The sequence below is a fragment of the Lycium barbarum genome, chromosome 1, assembly GCF_019175385.1.
Source record: "Lycium barbarum isolate Lr01 chromosome 1, ASM1917538v2, whole genome shotgun sequence".
In the NCBI taxonomy this organism is placed as follows: Eukaryota; Viridiplantae; Streptophyta; class Magnoliopsida; order Solanales; family Solanaceae; genus Lycium; species Lycium barbarum.
Genome location: NC_083337.1, coordinates 6501347 through 6518287, shown reverse-complemented (window position 1 = coordinate 6518287; position 16941 = coordinate 6501347). Strand labels below are relative to the sequence as shown.

General features: G+C 33.3%; 2 protein-coding genes across 2 annotated transcripts; both read left to right on the top strand.

Annotated features, from left to right (window-relative positions):
* Positions 1 to 3053: 3053 nt before the first annotated feature.
* On the top strand, positions 3054 to 4358 carry LOC132608983 (uncharacterized mitochondrial protein AtMg00810-like). The gene has a single exon (XM_060322815.1). The coding sequence runs from the start codon at positions 3054 to 3056 to the stop codon at positions 4356 to 4358; it is 1305 nt and encodes a 434-aa protein (XP_060178798.1).
* Positions 4359 to 9398: 5040 nt separating this feature from the next.
* Positions 9399 to 11180, top strand: LOC132608974 (protein trichome birefringence-like 3). Its single transcript, XM_060322807.1, has 5 exons — positions 9399 to 10046; positions 10154 to 10328; positions 10554 to 10738; positions 10903 to 11110; positions 11172 to 11180. Exons 1-5 carry the CDS (start codon positions 9631 to 9633, stop codon positions 11178 to 11180), a joined length of 993 nt encoding a protein of 330 aa, XP_060178790.1. The 5' UTR covers positions 9399 to 9630.
* Positions 11181 to 16941: the final 5761 nt, after the last annotated feature.

The following is a 16941-nucleotide window of genomic DNA, read 5'->3' as shown; positions in this document are numbered from 1 at the left end:
ATGTGGCTGCAAATGTGAGTGGTGATGTTGAGTCTCCAGATCCTCTTCAGAGATGGGGTTGGTTGCCTCATGCTGATACTGCTCCTAAAGCTACAACCAGTTCTGCTGGTGCTTCAGGAGAGATGGGCTCTTCCATACCTGGACTGTCTATGAATCAGTTTTCTCAACTCATGAACCTGCTCCAACAAACTCAAATTTCTCATCCTGCTGCTCAACCTGATTCTCAACCCAACCTGATGGGCTCTGCTAACTTTGCTGGTAGTGTATTGTCTTTACCTATTTATATTAATAATGATTCTCATGCTTGTATGTTGTCTGGTCATAGTAGAGTTGTGTGGATTATAGATAGTGGAGCTACTGACCATATGACCTCTAATAAGGATATTTTATTTGACCTTACCCCTCTCTCTACCCCTTATTTGGTAACCTTGCCTAATGGTTATAAAGCCAAGGTCACATCCATTGGGTCTGTTTCTGTGCATTCCTCCTTGACTCTCCATCATGTATTATACATTCCTTCTTTTCAATACAACTTGATTTCTGTGCACAAGTTGATACAGCAATATCACTGCATGGTTTTGTTTACTTCTTGCTCATGTCTTCTGATACAGGACCTTTCCATGAGGAAGCTTCTGGATCTTGGTAGACTTGACCAAGGGCTATACAAACTCCTTCATGAACAACAATGCTCTTCCAAGTCTGTTTTTCCTGTTTCTGTTTTTCAAAAGAATGTACAACCATCATGCACTCCCTAACCCATTGTTCCTACTACTGTTTATAATAAGACTATAGCTCCTATGCATGGTAGTGATCAACACAAGTCTGCTTTACATTCTGTTCCCTTACTTCCTTGTAAAAATGGGCACCACATTAATAAGAATGATGTACTTTGGCACCATAGACTAGGCCACATTCCTTTTACCAAAATGAAAACAATTTCTTCCATATCTGCTGATTTGTCTTCTAAACAGTCCTTTGTCTGTCCTGTTTGCCCACTGGCTAGGCAAGGCAGATTGCCTTTTGCTCATAGCAACACAATTTCTAAGTCTTTATTTGAACTCATTCATGTCGATACCTAGGGACCTTACCACACTCAAACATATTCTGGGGCAAAATATTTTCTTACCATTGTAGATGACCATAGTAGGGCAACCTGGACACATTTGATGCACTCCAAAAGTAATGCCTTTCCTTTACTAAAAGCCTTCATTTCTATGATCAAGAACCATTTTAACCTCCCTGTAAAAACTATTAGGAGTGGCAATGCATTAGAAATTGGTCTCTCCACCACTGCCTTACAATTTTTCTCAGATAATGGCATTGTACACCAAACTACTTGTTCATACACACCACAACAAAATGGTGTTGTTGAAAGAAAACACAAGCACCTTCTTGAAACTTCCAGATCTTTACTTTTTCAGTCTAAATTACCTACAAGGTTTTGGGGGGATTGCATTTTGACTGCCACTTACTTAATAAATAGGTTCCCTTCCACTGTTCTACAAAATAAAACCCCTTTCCAGGTCCTATATGGCACATTACCCTCTTATTCTCACTTAAAACCTTTTGGATGTCTATGCTATGCCACTGTACCTAAATGTGATAGATCAAAGTTTGATCCGAAATCTGTTCCATGTGTTTTCATTGGTTACCCTTTTGGCAAGAAGGGTTATAAGCTTTATAATCTAGCTGCCAAATCTATTTTTACTTCCAGAGATGTCACATTTCAAGAGTCAATTTTTCCTTTTCATCTTCCTGAATTCTCCAACACACCCTCTTCTGCACCCACTCATGTTTTTAGTGATGACTCTTCGTTTACCCTTCCTGTTGACCATGTCTCTGCACCCTCTCCTCCTGCTACCTCCTCATCTGGGTGTTCCTCTCTCTCTGTCCCTCCTTCCTCTGTTGTTCCACCTGTTACAGATACTAGGAGAAGCAATAGGCAACACTCTCTTCCTTCCCATCTCTCTGATTTTATTGTCCAACTTCCTCCTTCCCTTTCCAGCTCCACTACTACTTCCCTGACTGCTGCTCATTCAGCTGCAACTGAGCCTCATTCTTATACTCAGGCTGCTGCCAACATTGCCTGGCAAGAGGCTATGAGGAAGGAATTTGAGGCATTAGAATTAAATCGGACTTGGACTATTGTTAAATTTAGGGCTGTTCACAGTTTTGGTTAAAACCAAAACCAAACCGAAAATTTAACCAAACCGAATAAAATAACCGACATTTGGTTTGGTTTGGTTTGGTTTGGTTTTAAATTTGAAAAACCGATAATATTTGGTTTGGTTATGGTTATAGTAAAAAATAACCGAATAAATAACCGAACCAAACCGATAATTATATACATAAAATTTATAATTATTTATATGTATAATATTAGCTTTTCATAAATAATTAAAGATATTTTATACCTTTTAATTATTAATTTAATTTTGGTCTACTTATTTTTAAGGCCCGTGTCTTAAAAGAATATGTCCAACAATCCAAGCCCAACTCTAATAAGTCGTAAGCATAAGGGTTGTTTGTATTTTGAAACATCTATTTGACTTGTTCTTTTGAATCTAAACTGCGTTGCAAGTTTGGTCCACCTGATTTGCCAATAGCGTGTCTTTCCCTCAATATGCAGCAAAGTTCACCCTTGTGGGCCGTGAGGAAAAAAGAGCTTCATAACAAATTTGAAGAATGTAGAGAGAAAATATTTGAATTGTCACGGCTAGTCATAAACCGAAAAACCGAACCAAACCGAACCAAACCGAAAATAACCAAACCGGTGGTTATTATTTTACTTGGTTTGGTTATGGTTTTAGACATTTAAAAACCGACTAAATTGGTTTGGTTATGGTTTTAACCAATAACCGACCCAAACCGAACCATGAACACCCCTAGTTGAATTACCTAAAGGCAAAAAGCCTATTGGATGTAAATGGGTTTATAAAATTAAATACAAAGCTGATGGTAGTGTAGAAAGGTATAAAGCTAGGTTGGTTGTTAGGGGTGACACACAAGTTGAGGGCATTGATTTCCATGAGACCTTCTCCCCTGTTGTTAAGATGTGCACCGTTAGGTGTTTAGTCGCCTTTGCTGTAAAACAGGGGTGGTCTTTATTCCAACTAGATGTTAATAACGCTTTTCTTCATGGCGATTTGGATGAGGAAGTTTACATGAAACTCCCTCAAGGGCTCTCGGTTTCTACTTCCTCACAGTCCACTTCTCCCCTTGTATGTAAACTACAAAAGTCTCTTTATGGTCTTCGACAAGCTTCCAGGCAATGGTATGCCAAGCTATCTCATGCTCTTTGCTCTAGGGGTTATACTCACTCATTGAATGATTATTCCCTCTTTATTAAGAAATCTGCATCATCTGTTGTGTTCCTTGCGGTCTATGTGGACGATATTATACTTACTGGTGATGATCCTGCTGAAATTAATGCCCTTAAGCTGTTTTTAGATGACCAATTCAAGATCAAGGATTTAGGATTGCTTAATTATTTTCTGGGCATCGAGATCCTGTATGTTTCACATGGTGTTTTGTTACATCAAAAGAAGTTTATTTCAGATTTACTAGTTGAATTTGGGTGTTCTGATGTGTCACCCGTGGTCTCCCCTCTTGAGTTGTGTGTTAAGCTCAAATCAGACCATGGAGACTTGTTGCCTAATCCTGAATCTTATCGGAGCTTAGTTGGTAAACTGAACTTTCTCACTCACACCCGGCCTGATTTGTGTTTTGCCGTTCAACACCTTAGCCAGTTCCTTAAATGTCCTCGGGTTCCCCACATGGATGTTGCATTGCATATCTTGAGATATTTACGTGGGACTTCTGATGTTGGTATTTTCCTGAATAATGCTCCTGATTTCTCTATCCGGGGTTACTGCGACAGTGATTGGGCCTCCTGTCCAGACTCTCGTCGATCTGTTTCTGGTTTCTGCATTTCTTTGGGGGGTAGCCTGATTAGTTGGAAGTCCAAAAAGCAATCGGTTGTATCCTTATCTTCAGCCGAAGCAGAATATCGTGCTATGAGTAAAGTGGTGGCTGAATTAGTTTGGTTAGTTCGTTTGTTAGCAGATTTTGGGTTTTGTTTGTCCTCCTCTGTCCCTGTATTTTGTGACAATTTGGCTGCTCTCCATATTGCCAAAAATCCAGTATTTCATGAGCGAACGAAGCATATTGAGGTTGACTGTCATTTTATCCGCACTAAATTGGCTGATGGCCTTATCTCTCTTCACCATATTTCCACTGGTTCTCAGTTGGCTGATGTGTTTACCAAGTGTTTAACAGGTGGGCAGCATCGTTTCTTACTTGGCAAGTTGGATGTGCTATCACCCTCCAACTTGAGGGGGGATGTTGGGATTACATAAATTCAGTATTGGACCTGAGCCCAGCTGCTCTATTATTTTATGTGGATCAGTTTTAGTTTAGGCCCAAGTTTTAGTTTAGGCCCAATTTTTTATGTACTGGGTAGTATTTTGTACATATGGTTTTTTGTTTTGTTCAGTGAATGAAAAATGAAAAGGAGAACCTTCTCTCTCTCTCTCTCTCTCTCTCTCTCTCTCTCTCTCTCTCTCTCTCTCTCTCTTCGTTGTAAAATGATGAATGAACCCTAGTTGTTTTCTTCCGCAAATTCAGATCATTGTTGATCTTAACAAGAGAGAGTAACATAACATACTATATACATTTGTTTGTAGTACAAAGTTAATCAGTTACATTTTTTAGCTTGCTAGAAAAACAAAAACATCGAGATTGTTTGTGATTATGTAGGTGGTCCAACACTCGACTATATTTTTTGTTTCATTTCTTCTAGAGCAATCACAAACACCTATTTAATTATGGATCTACTACCAGAAATTCAATGCATAATCTGAGCATTCAATGTGTATTCTTGAATAATCTCATTCCCAAGCAAAGCAACAATACCCATCACATCCTCCATCAACTGAAGATAAGTAAAACTGAGTTTCGTGATGAGTTTTCAGCTGGCAACATATGCTAGCTACCTGCAGATTTTATCATGTCTTATGAAACTTGCCCGAGAAACTACAATACCCCACAAGCATAAGAAACTAAAATTGAGAGACAATGAAAAGGCAAATGAAAAAAGGGAAAGAGGAAAATTAAACTCAATGCTATATCTACATGGAGTACTTTTAAATAGGCAATAACACAAACAATCAAATCCATGAACAATATATTAGGTTTCTGTCACTCACTCAAACAAGCTGATGGCTGATATTTTGTGACATCTCCTTACTATGACAATAATCTATACTATATTAAAAGCACGAAGGGTCTTAGAAATGTTGATTGAACTTTTTGCCTCTCATTAAAAAACTCTGCAATAGATAAAATTGTCCTTTACTATTTTCCTAATATTTAAAACTTTAAAATTAATTAAAAAAATTAATTTTTAAATCTAAATAAAAACCTACTTAGGTTAGAATAAGGCATCGATAAAAGAACCTAATAGTGAACTAACATGAGTTAGCCGACGCTTTAATACGTAAGTTCTGTTTCACTTCGTTTTTGTGTGGTTGGGGAAAATCATATCCAATTGGCAAAGTCATTAGTCCACACAAAGCAAAAGAAAAAAATTATATTGGGAAGATTTCAGATGCTTATCACACGTAGTGCTGCTTCCATTGCAAATTTTGATTTCGTTTGGTATTTATTTTTTGTTAATTGTCATGTTTTTTTTTTCAGTTTTGATTGAATTTATTTTGCAGCCACAAATAATGGAGACAAAAGTAAGTAGAATTAATAGTTTATTTTTGGATCTGCATAGGTGATTCGAGCATTAAATCTTATTTTTTTTATTATTTTCAATTATATTTGCAGATATACATGTTAATTTATCCTAATTATATAAATTTTATACACTTTCGGTACCAATCAATCTTCCAATTGAAGTTTTGGAGTCATTTAAATCCACGCATCACTGTGTTGCATCACGCACAAAATATCATTTTTCTACGGTAATTTAACTTCCTTTCATCGTGCATTGTCTATCAAAGATTAATTATATTTATTGTTGTGTAGTAGCAAAAAATATTTTTCAACGTTCGAACTTAAGACCTATAGTTAAGGGTAAAGAGATATCATTTATCCCACCACTGTCTTTAGCGAATGGTTCACCTTTTTTTTTTAAAAAAAATCTTTTAACAATAGATTTCATATTAGACAGAGTTTTAATTTAATTAGTTCTACTAATATTCAGGATTTTGAGATCAACTAAAATGTTGGTTATTAAACTTTTCCTTATTTTATTTATATATGGAAAATTCTAATATTTAAGACTTTAAACTGAATAGAATTTCTCCTTATATGAATATATATTTTTGAAATGCTGGGAAACTTAATCGGACTTGAAAAGATGACGACAATAAACTTACATGAATCATTATTTATTATTGTTTTTGGTTTTAAAGGCTCAAGTTCAGCAGATGTTGAAGAATCACAGTGTTGCAAAGCCATATGCTATAAAGGAAGTTGCCTTGGAGGTTTATGATTAATGAGTTTTTGTACTTAATTGGAAGAAGAAAAAAAAGTGAATTTTTTGTTTAAGTTATTCATTATATTAAAAATAATACTTTTTAAATATCAACTTGAAACTAATTGCGAGGGACATACACTAAAATAGACGGGACTTAGTGAAATGTTGTTCATCTTTTTTACCCTCTAAAATTGATTTTGCACTAGATAAAATAGTCATTTAATTATTTTCCTAATATTTAAGACTTTAAAATCAACTAATTTATTTTCTTATTTCATCTTTTCTTATTTGAATTATGTAGTAAGTCCTAATATTTACAACTTTAGAATCTTTAGAATTTTGCCTTACATAGATCTCGGAAAGAATAACACAACAGAAGAATAAAGAAAGATGATGTGTTTTGATTTGTCCCTTCTTATTGGTTTCAGAAATAACTTGTAGACAAACTTTTATTACTTTTATTCAAGTGAACATTTTCTTTTCTTCGGATTTCTTTACTTGTAGGAGTATTATAGTTTGGTCTTTGTGAAATATGGTTCGCCTTTTTTACCCTTTAAAATGTGATTCCAGACGAGTTAAAATATTCATTTAATTATTTTCCTTACATTTAAAAATAAGCATTTGATTATTTTCTTAAAATTTAGGACTTTTTTTCATACCCGTTTAGGAAATTTTTTCTACCCCACTTTCAATTGTTTTAGATTTAGGAGTCTTTTTTTCTTTTCAAATTGATATCACGATTAAACTTCACTACAAACTAAATTAGTGTGTTATTGGTTTCCTATATTTTCCTGCCTATTATAAAAGAAGAATTGTCTCTATTTTATTCGCATGAAATTATTTGTTATTCTTAGAATTTAATTAGTATCTTTAAAAATCGGATTATTGGAAACTAGTTCTGATTTTACATGTGATTTGCAATATTGTACTCTTTTGATTGCAGACTTTTGCTAATAGTCATCTATTTTCTTCCAATATTGACGTGGTTTATTTGTCTAAGATCATTTTTTTCTAATAACGTGATTTTGATTTATGTTGCAATGCATTAATCGGCATAATTCACTAATTTCATTATACGAAGCCCCATATAAAATGTTGATTTATGTTGCAATGCATTAATCGGCATAATTCACTAATCTCATTATACGAAGCCCCATATAAAATGTTGAGAGGAAAAAAAAATATTTAAAAAAGGATAAATTCAAAAAAGTCAAACTAATAAAGTTCGTATAGAATTCTTATGGAATAAAATCACAATTACAGTTAAATATTTAGAAATTTGGGACGAACTAATAAAAAAAGATATTTCCTATGATGTTGCGAACAAATAACTAAAACTTTGAATTAACTAATTAGCAAAGAATTCAATTTTATTCTTTTGGAAATTCCTCACATTAGTAATTTATTTTCAAATTGACAAAATTCTGAAGTATATAAATTTGTTAAATAAGATAAATATTAATGGTGAAAGAAATTAAAATTAAAGCAAAATCGATTATAGTATATTGTTAAATGTTAAATGTCAAATTGATAAAATGCAAATTTAAAGTAACAAGGATGAAATAGTAAAAAATAAAATATATTCTAAACGATTTTTTTTTTTGTTACACTTATTCTAACAAATGAAAACTCGCAATATCCTTTTATATATTAGGTTATTTCACTATTAAATAAACATGAATTATCGACAGAAAGTTAAACAATAAAATTCGTTAGAGACGTACAAGTAACGGATTATCAAAAAAAAAAAAAAATCAAAGCTACAAGCAATCTAGCGACGAATTAACGATGGAGTTCGTAGGTAAGTCCAACTTTTCTCTGTAGTGTTTCAAATGAGGTACGCGCTTCCATCATGCGCAAAGCGCGTACACTAAAACTAGTAATATTAAATGGCAATTCACTCCTTTCATTTCAAAAGTTTGGTCCATATTTGAAAAATGGCAGCATACATAAACTCTATTCATTGCGAATCAAAGTACTACTTATACTATCAACCGTATAACTGGAATTATCACCTAACAAGTTAACTAGGTTTATAGGATACGTAACTATATTGTATGCTAAACCACATAAATTCTACAAAAACTAAAGGTACGATATCCACATATTTATATGATCTGAATGCCTTGTGGTTAGTAGAGGTTTCCTGTGAATCTTACCACTATACTAATATTCAAAAGATACGAAGCTCTCGATTTGCAATCGAAATTCAAATAAAATAGATTTTGGAACGCATCTAACACAATGGAAAGTCACAAAACTATTTTTTTAACTTTGATCCACTAAAACAGTAAAGTCACAAAACTATTTTTTATCGCATTAAAGTAACTAAACTCTATCCACCGTAATAGAAACATTTATCGCATTGAAGTAACTAAACTCTATCCACCTTAATAGAAACATGACTAAATTATCGAACTGTAAAGTTATAAAACTATTTTTCAGTCACATTGAATTATTTTGAAAGATGAAGAGGATGATGAAGGAAATTAAAAGGATAAAGAAGAATTAGTCCACTGTCTGCTCAACTAATAAGGAAAGTGGATATTGACAACACAAATCACGAAGGAAAATGACACCCTTTCACAATAAATCCAACATATAATTGGCAATGTTTTCTTGAAATATTGTGGTCTCTGTTGGTAAATTTCACTGTTTCTTAATTTTCCTCTGCACCTGCAAGTTCCACTATCCATCTTTGGTTTTAATCTATTTATAGTCACTGATCCTTTTCATGGGATTGAATCCATAGTACAAAAAATGAAAAAAAAAAATCAGCTCACATAATTACATAGGGAAATGAGAAATGTTTGATGTGACAAATAATTTGGTATTTTAATTTCCTTTTCATACATAAATAAAAGTTGCACTGATAGCCTGTACCATAACATTATAGCAAGTGCACTTGAATTCTACTAGCAAAGAGGAAAAAATGGTCCAAAACTTTTTTAAGGTCATTTTCAGGACAAGTAGTTGTAGAAGAAAGCAGAAGGTTAGTTGACTAGCTTCACAAAGTGCAGTTAGATTATAAGTAACTTCACAAATTATCACCTTGAATATTAATTAGATTTACCTGCAAACCACTTGTTCTATCTTTTCTCATCAATACTAATTACTACTCACACAAGAAACCAATAATCAACATGGAAACCAAACCAAAAGTCACTCAGAAATGGATGCTATGCACATTTGTTAGCTTCATTAGCTGCTTCATTTTCTTGCTATGCCAGCACGACAATGAGGCGGGGCATTTCAGGGCTATACGAAATGCCATGCTCAACGTGGCATCGTTAGATGATAGCTTTTCCCCTTCTGAAAATTTAGAAATCTCGAAACCAGCAAGAAGCAGAGAAGATGAAGGAGATATAATACAGAAAAACAACAAGAACAAGTGCAACATATTTGAGGGAAGATGGGTTTACAATCCAATGAAGAGTCGATATTATGAAGCACCACAATGTCCATTCCTTAGTGAACAAGTGAGCTGCCAGAAGAATGGAAGGCCTGATTTTGATTATGAAAATTGGTCATGGGAAGGTCATGATTGTGTGATCCCAAGGTAGGAAAGCTGTTCACTCATTTTCTTGTTTCACTCTTTTCTTTATTTTGGATCAGTATACAGAAAGTTAAAACTCTTTTTTTTTTATTTTTTATGAGCAAGTGCAGCTTCAATGGTAGAGATATGTTGAAGAGGCTTAGAGGCAAGAGGATCATCATAGTTGGAGATTCCCTGAACAGGAACCAATGGGAATCTCTCGCGTGTCTTCTTTATTCTACAATTCCTCCTTCAAGAGCCCATCTTGATTATAGCAGTGGCTCCTATAAAGTCTTCAAAGCCAAGGTAAATCAACTTAGGCACTTATTTTTTCCAATGCAAGTACCCTCACAGGCACCGCGCCCTGGTGCAATAGTGCATGGTCACATGCACACGTCTGCTGCACCTTGAAGACCACGAATTTTATTTTTCCTCACTTTCAGAGATGTCCCATGTTATAATTCATGTGACTTTAAGTCGCTCTTTGTTTCAATGTTCATACTCATATGAAGTTATTTTCTGCTTTTCTAGGACTATAACGTTACTGTAGAGTTCTACTGGGACCCATTTCTTGTCCAGTTCGACTCAAATAATGCTGGAGCACCTAAAATTTTGAGACTGGAGACTATCTATTTATTGTCTAGACATTGGCAAGGAGCTGACATTATGGTGTTCAATACAGGTCATTGGTGGGTGCATCTTGGAAAGTTCAAGGCGTAAGTTCACTAATGAATTCTCTTGAAAGTTTATAAGTTTAATATTTCTATGCTGACAAAGAATTTCACACTACCAAATAAATATAGACAACTGTCCGTAAAAAGTGAGTTTTCAGACAGGTTACCTGCTGCAACATGTTAAAATAAATAGACTTGGCATGCAGGTGGGATTTATTCGAGCACAAGGGACAATTAATTGATGAGCTGAAGTTAGAATTAGCATTTGAGGTGGCAATGAGAACCTGGGCAAATTGGATAGATCAAAATGTTAACTTGACAAAAACAACAGTTTTCTTCAGAAGCATTTCCCCAGAACACAAAACTCAAAATGGATGTTACAATAAAACACAACCGATCACAGATACATCACATGTATCACATTTTTCTGAGTCCCTGACAGAAATTGTTGATAAAACATTGTCAAAAATGAGAGTCCCTGTAAGATACTTAAACATTACCAAGCTCTCAGAGCACCGTTTAGATGCACATCCATCAGTATACAACAAAATGAAAGGACAAGAACTGATGAACAGAAAATCAAAGCCACCGGAGAGCTATGCTGATTGCAGCCATTGGTGCCTGCCTGGACTGCCTGATACATGGAATAGGTTACTATATGCTTCTCTGGTTTTGGATCACCCCATTGATTCCCCGAGTCTATCACATTTGGTTTCTTGAAAATCAGAGATTTACTATCAGCAGGGTGTGTATTCAGTTTAAGATTGTTCGATTTCGGTTTTTGATTTGTACAATCCAATCCGAACCAAAATAAGTTTGGTTTGGTTTGGTATTTCTCTTTTCAATTCGTTTTTTTTCCCGATTTGGATTGGTTTGGTTTTTCTCTAATACAAATAGGCCAATAAGCCTTACGCTAAAATTCGATTCCGAACCAAAAAACAAAATTTTTAATTTCTCAATCCAAATTAAAATTCGGTTTAGTTCGATTTGGTTTCTTGGTTTAATCCGAATGATGCACACCCCTAGTAGGCTAGATTAGTTGTTGTATTAGTGCGGGTATATATATTAGCAAGTGATTCATGTTGAACAGCCCTGCAGAGAAAACATCACATGACAGTGCACATTTATAACAACAACACAGTGTGATCCCACGAGTGGGTACAGTGCACATTTACCTAGTAAAAGTAAAAACAAAAAAACAGGTTTAAATTTCTTAATAAGAATTTATCATTTGGATCTGAATGTCAGAAATATCTATATATTAATAGTGAGTCAAAAAAGTAAAACAAACAATCAACTAAAGTATTTATGGAAAAAGAAGAGGCTTCATTCTCTAATTAACTAGCAAAATATATTTAAAAGTAAAGGTAAAAGGCATAATGTTCAAAGAAAAGAAATGAATAGTCAGTTCAAATAATGAAAACAAATGTTCAAAGAATTCCTTTTCTGTTAATAGGAGTATGTATAGATTCACTCTTTTGATGTACCTTGAATCGGAACTTGATATGAATCTCATTCAAATTTTTTTGAGAGCTAAAATAAAATCCTACTTGGGATTAATTGGAGCCTGTTCCAATTAAGTAGGTCCAGGGAGTTATATACTCTTCTGTTTGTGTACAGTTGGTTTGGATTAATGGAAAGACAACCACTCTTGAAGTGTTTGAGTTAAATAAAAAACAAATGTTCAAAGTATCAGTTGAATGCAAACCAAATTTAAGTTTTCCTTGAGATTGGAGAAGGACATTTTTGCTATTTTAATATTCCAATTTATTTCTGAGTTATTAATCTCGCAACTGTTATCCTATATTGAATGTTGTATAAAATAAAAATGTATCACACCAAATGGTAGGGACAAGATGGTCCTAAAAGTCGCGTTCCTTTAAAATAGTTGACGCGTCGCCAAATTGCGGGTAAATTTCGAAAAAAACCAATTTCCTTTAAATCCGAAAATATCAATTTCCCAATTCTATTTCCTGTCATCTAGAACAAAAGAGAAATAAAAACCCAGAAACAAAATCTTATTAGTAACCTGTAATCCAGTGCAACTTAAAGTCATTCTTTGAATCTTACTATGGCTGTTGCTTCAGGTACTGAGAAGAAGGAAGGGAAAATGATGAGCAATCTGAAGAGGGTGTTTTCTTCTTCACCTGCAAAGCAAAATAATAATCTGAAAACTCGCATATATTAGTTATGCGAGTTTAATTATGTAAGATTTAGTTATTAATGTACCAGTTATTCTATCTTTTACTCTAAACAAAATAATATGTAAATTGACTCATAATTTATACATATTTTATTTATGTTAGATTTGTAAAATGATAATTAAATATCGTACTTAATTATTTTAAATTTTATAAAAAAACAACTAAAAAACTACTAAATATAATATTAATTATATTAATTTTAATATATGAATAATTACTTTCCTACCTAGCAAAAAAACACCTAAATACTTGTACTTTGTGTTAGCGCACCGTAATTCATGAACCTCAACCGATCAAACCATCGAACATGACATTCACCCCTTCGGTGAGAGCGTGAACGCAAACAATCTGATTGAGATTATCTTTGACCTATTCACCATTCACACTAGAGCGTGTCATACACTTCCTACAATTGCGAGTGGAATTACCTCTCACCGAATTCAAGAGCGTCTAAGAGTAGATTGGATTAGATTATATCCCTTCATTCAATGCCGAATTAATCACTTGTTCAGCTAAGAAAAGCTTTTTGGATCTAAAAAAAGAATTAAGTTAAAAACATAACATCGGTGGACTTGACTTCTATTAAATCAGATACAACAACTAATTAAATTGGCATATTTTTTCAAGTGTATTTACAAGAGATAATTTATTCAAGCACCCAGACATAAATGAGCACATCATCAAATAAAGGAGAGAAATGACGAGAAAAACTTACAACCTTGGTGATTCATTGAATCAATTATGAAGAATCCAAGAAGTGGATCCATTTTGAAACGGGTTCCTTTATCATCGTCGTCGTCGTCGTCATGCTCTTCTTCATTGTTGTGAACTCCTTCATCTCAACCGCAGTATGTTTAGTTGCGTTAAGAATGAGAGAGATTCGTAAAGCATCATTATATATATGCGGGGTCAGTGTATAGGGTTTTCTAAAAGTTGTTACAATTTTTTTTTTGGTCCAAAAGTTATTACATATTTTTTCTTTGGTCCAAAAGTTTATACAAACTTTTTTTAAAATTTATTTGCTCCCAACTTTTATACAAATATCAAAATTAGGTTTTTTTGTGGAATCGTTTGTCTGGATGAAACAATTTGAAAGAAAGAAGAAATGAGTATGTTGTTTTTTCTTGGTCCAAAAAGAAACGAGAGCAAAAGTTCCGACTTTTCTCACTTGCGATCATGCTTTTGGACAAGAAAATTCTTTGAAAAATAAAATACTTTTTTTGACTAAAAATTCCAACCTTATTTTCAAATTGTATATTCTCTCTTTCAAGTATCAAAGTTATCTTTCTTTTTTTATGTGTGTGGAACTGGACTAAAAGTATGGACTTTCTTCTTTGATTACTATTTATCTGGAAGAAACTGAAGGAATGAGTTTATTTTTCTTTTATCCGAAAATAACAGTAAATTAAGAATAGCCCCGCTCTCTAGCCAAGTGATCCTATTGATCAAGTAACTAAGAGGAAACGCTAGAGCTAGATGTATTTTGGAATGTGGAGTTATAATCATGTGTACATTTAAATTGTCGCATGGCTTCATTATTGAGCACCAAACTTTAGAAGAATGAATTATCACAAACTTTTCAAAATTACATAAATATTATTTCAAAAATATACTTTTGAGTTTAAAATAAAAATCAGAGGAGGCAATTCAAGTCCATAGAAATAATGAATTTAGATGTTACTATTTAGCAAATTCAGTTGTACTTCATAGAAGTCCTTGGATGCTTTTATTGAATGATCCACATATTATAGAATTTACTCTATTATTTTCCACTTTAGTCAAATAAATATAGGGAAAAGGGCCAAATATACCCTTTTACTTTGTTTTAATAGCTAACTTTACCCTACGTTAGTGATTGTAGATTGTAGATAATTATACCCCTGCCGTCTTCAAACTTCACACCCATACCCCTATTTGGATGGAAACCCCAAAATCGATTTAAAAGACCTGATTTTCAATTGAAATTACCAAGAGATTTAACAGTAGCTACTACTCTTAAGCTCTTAGCAGTTACTCCCAAGAGATTTACACAAAGAACAACAACTACAAATTTTTTCGAACATCTATATTTTATTATTCGAAGAACACAGATAGATATGATGTTCTTGTATATATGGAGAAGTAAATGACTCCAATTTTATTAATTAGTAACATATAATTTGCTTGTTCTATGATCAAGTGTGTGAAAGAGAATTTGCTGCCAGTTTAACATAGCTTAGCAACGCATAGCATTAGCTTAAATAACCTACAAACCATATGTTTGTACGTGCCAATTAGCTTATTCACCTTCATCAACATTGTTAAACTGATACTATAAGTTGTGCCAAACAGTCAAAACTAGGAAGCATTTTGCTAGTTTTTTATCATTATGATTGATCAACTGACTTGTTTGTCCTTCGATTTTCACAGCATAACAAAGAGAAGGAAAATGGGTTGGGGGTGTTTCTATTTGGGGTTTAATTAATTTAGTGTCGGGACGGGTCAACGAAGGAATTGGGTAATTTCAATTGAAATCGGGTCTTTTAAATCAATTTGGGGTTTTCCATCCAAATAGGGATAGTCAAGCTACCAACAATCCCTATTTACAGTAGTGTTATTTCATTTTTAGCGTTACAAATAAATTTAGTTTGAATGCAAATTCTACTTGATTGTTGAAAATCTTCTTGTTTCCTTGGTAATATTCTTATACACGTGTATGGCAAAGAGAAGCAACTCAAAAGTGGCACTTTTCCTGTCTCATTTTATGTAACACGCTTTCCTTTTTATTTTGTCAAAAAAGAAATAACCTTTCTATTTTTGGAAACTATTCGATCTTAGCATTTTACCCTCAATGACGTGACTTATTGGAACTCACTTGATAAAAAAGTTCAGTCTTGTACGAGGAAGAAAATGAAAAGAGGAATTCTCACCACCACTCCTTTAAAAGGATAATTTTGGCAGTTTACATATATTTGGTTTACATTTCAAGAGTCTCCTTCAATTGCTTAAACTGTGTGTTCAGTCACATTTATATGTAATATAAAGGGAAAATTTTCATTAATGTACAATCCAGCATAAGAAATTACATCCACGTAGCCATCTTTTTAATTTACATCCGCATAGCCACTTTTTCACAGTATACAACATTATACAGAAATATACAACTTTATAGACAATGTATCAACCTTGTATAAAAGTGTATAATAATGTATAAGAGGTGTTATTACACATTATTACACTAGTATACAAAACTATATAAACTTATATAAAAGGTGTTTATACATAAGAGGGGTTTATGCATAATGTATAAGAGATGTTTATACACACTTTTACTCCGTATAAAAGTGTATAATAGCATATAAAAAGTGTTTATACACACTTTTACATTGTTATAAGAATTTTATGGTTCTTATTATTATTTTTATTTTACAGAAAAAAGAGAATAAGGAATTGAGTAAGGTGCTGAACATATATAGGTCAACTGAGAAGTAGAGTTTAAAGTAAGGAAGGAATATAAAGAGATAGAAAAGGGGAACTAAGAATACCTGAGAAGCGGTGGAGGAGGGAATCCCTAAGCCCTGCCACCGTCTCCGCCCTTGCGACACTATCGGGGAAATAATGAAAGGGCTAACTTGGGTAAAAAAATAAACATGGGCTAAAACGGGTAATTTTTTTGTCCTAGTTGGCATAGTGTAAAAACTCCTAATATAAAGCTTGGTATAGACAAGGTGATATGACACCTCTCTATGGCCTAGAATACTATTTATCTTTTTTTTTGAATTTTTTTTTTTTGAATTTTTTCTCATTTTAAAATTCTTGTATATAATTTACTCTCTCTATTTCAATTTCTATGAACATATTACTATTTAGGGAGTCTTCGAGGTGGTTCTTTGACCACGTTTTTCTTACATTTTTTCTAAATTATTTGAATTATAAATTATCATGACTTATAGTGCTTTTTATGTAGTTTCTAAATATATAAATTTTATTTTTACAAACTTTAAAAATCTATGTCAAAATTTAAGGTCAAAGTTATAAAGTTTGACCATCGTATTCTGAAAA

Coding starts and splice junctions, on each gene's coding strand:
- LOC132608983 (XM_060322815.1), top strand. CDS start 3,054: ATGTGCACCGTTAGGTGTTTAGTCGCCTTTGCTGTAAAACAGGGGTGG.
- LOC132608974 (XM_060322807.1), top strand. CDS start 9,631: ATGGAAACCAAACCAAAAGTCACTCAGAAATGGATGCTATGCACATTT. Junction 10,047..10,153: donor CATGATTGTGTGATCCCAAG/GTAGGAAAGCTG, acceptor GAGCAAGTGCAG/CTTCAATGGTAGAGATATGT. Junction 10,329..10,553: donor ATAAAGTCTTCAAAGCCAAG/GTAAATCAACTT, acceptor CTGCTTTTCTAG/GACTATAACGTTACTGTAGA.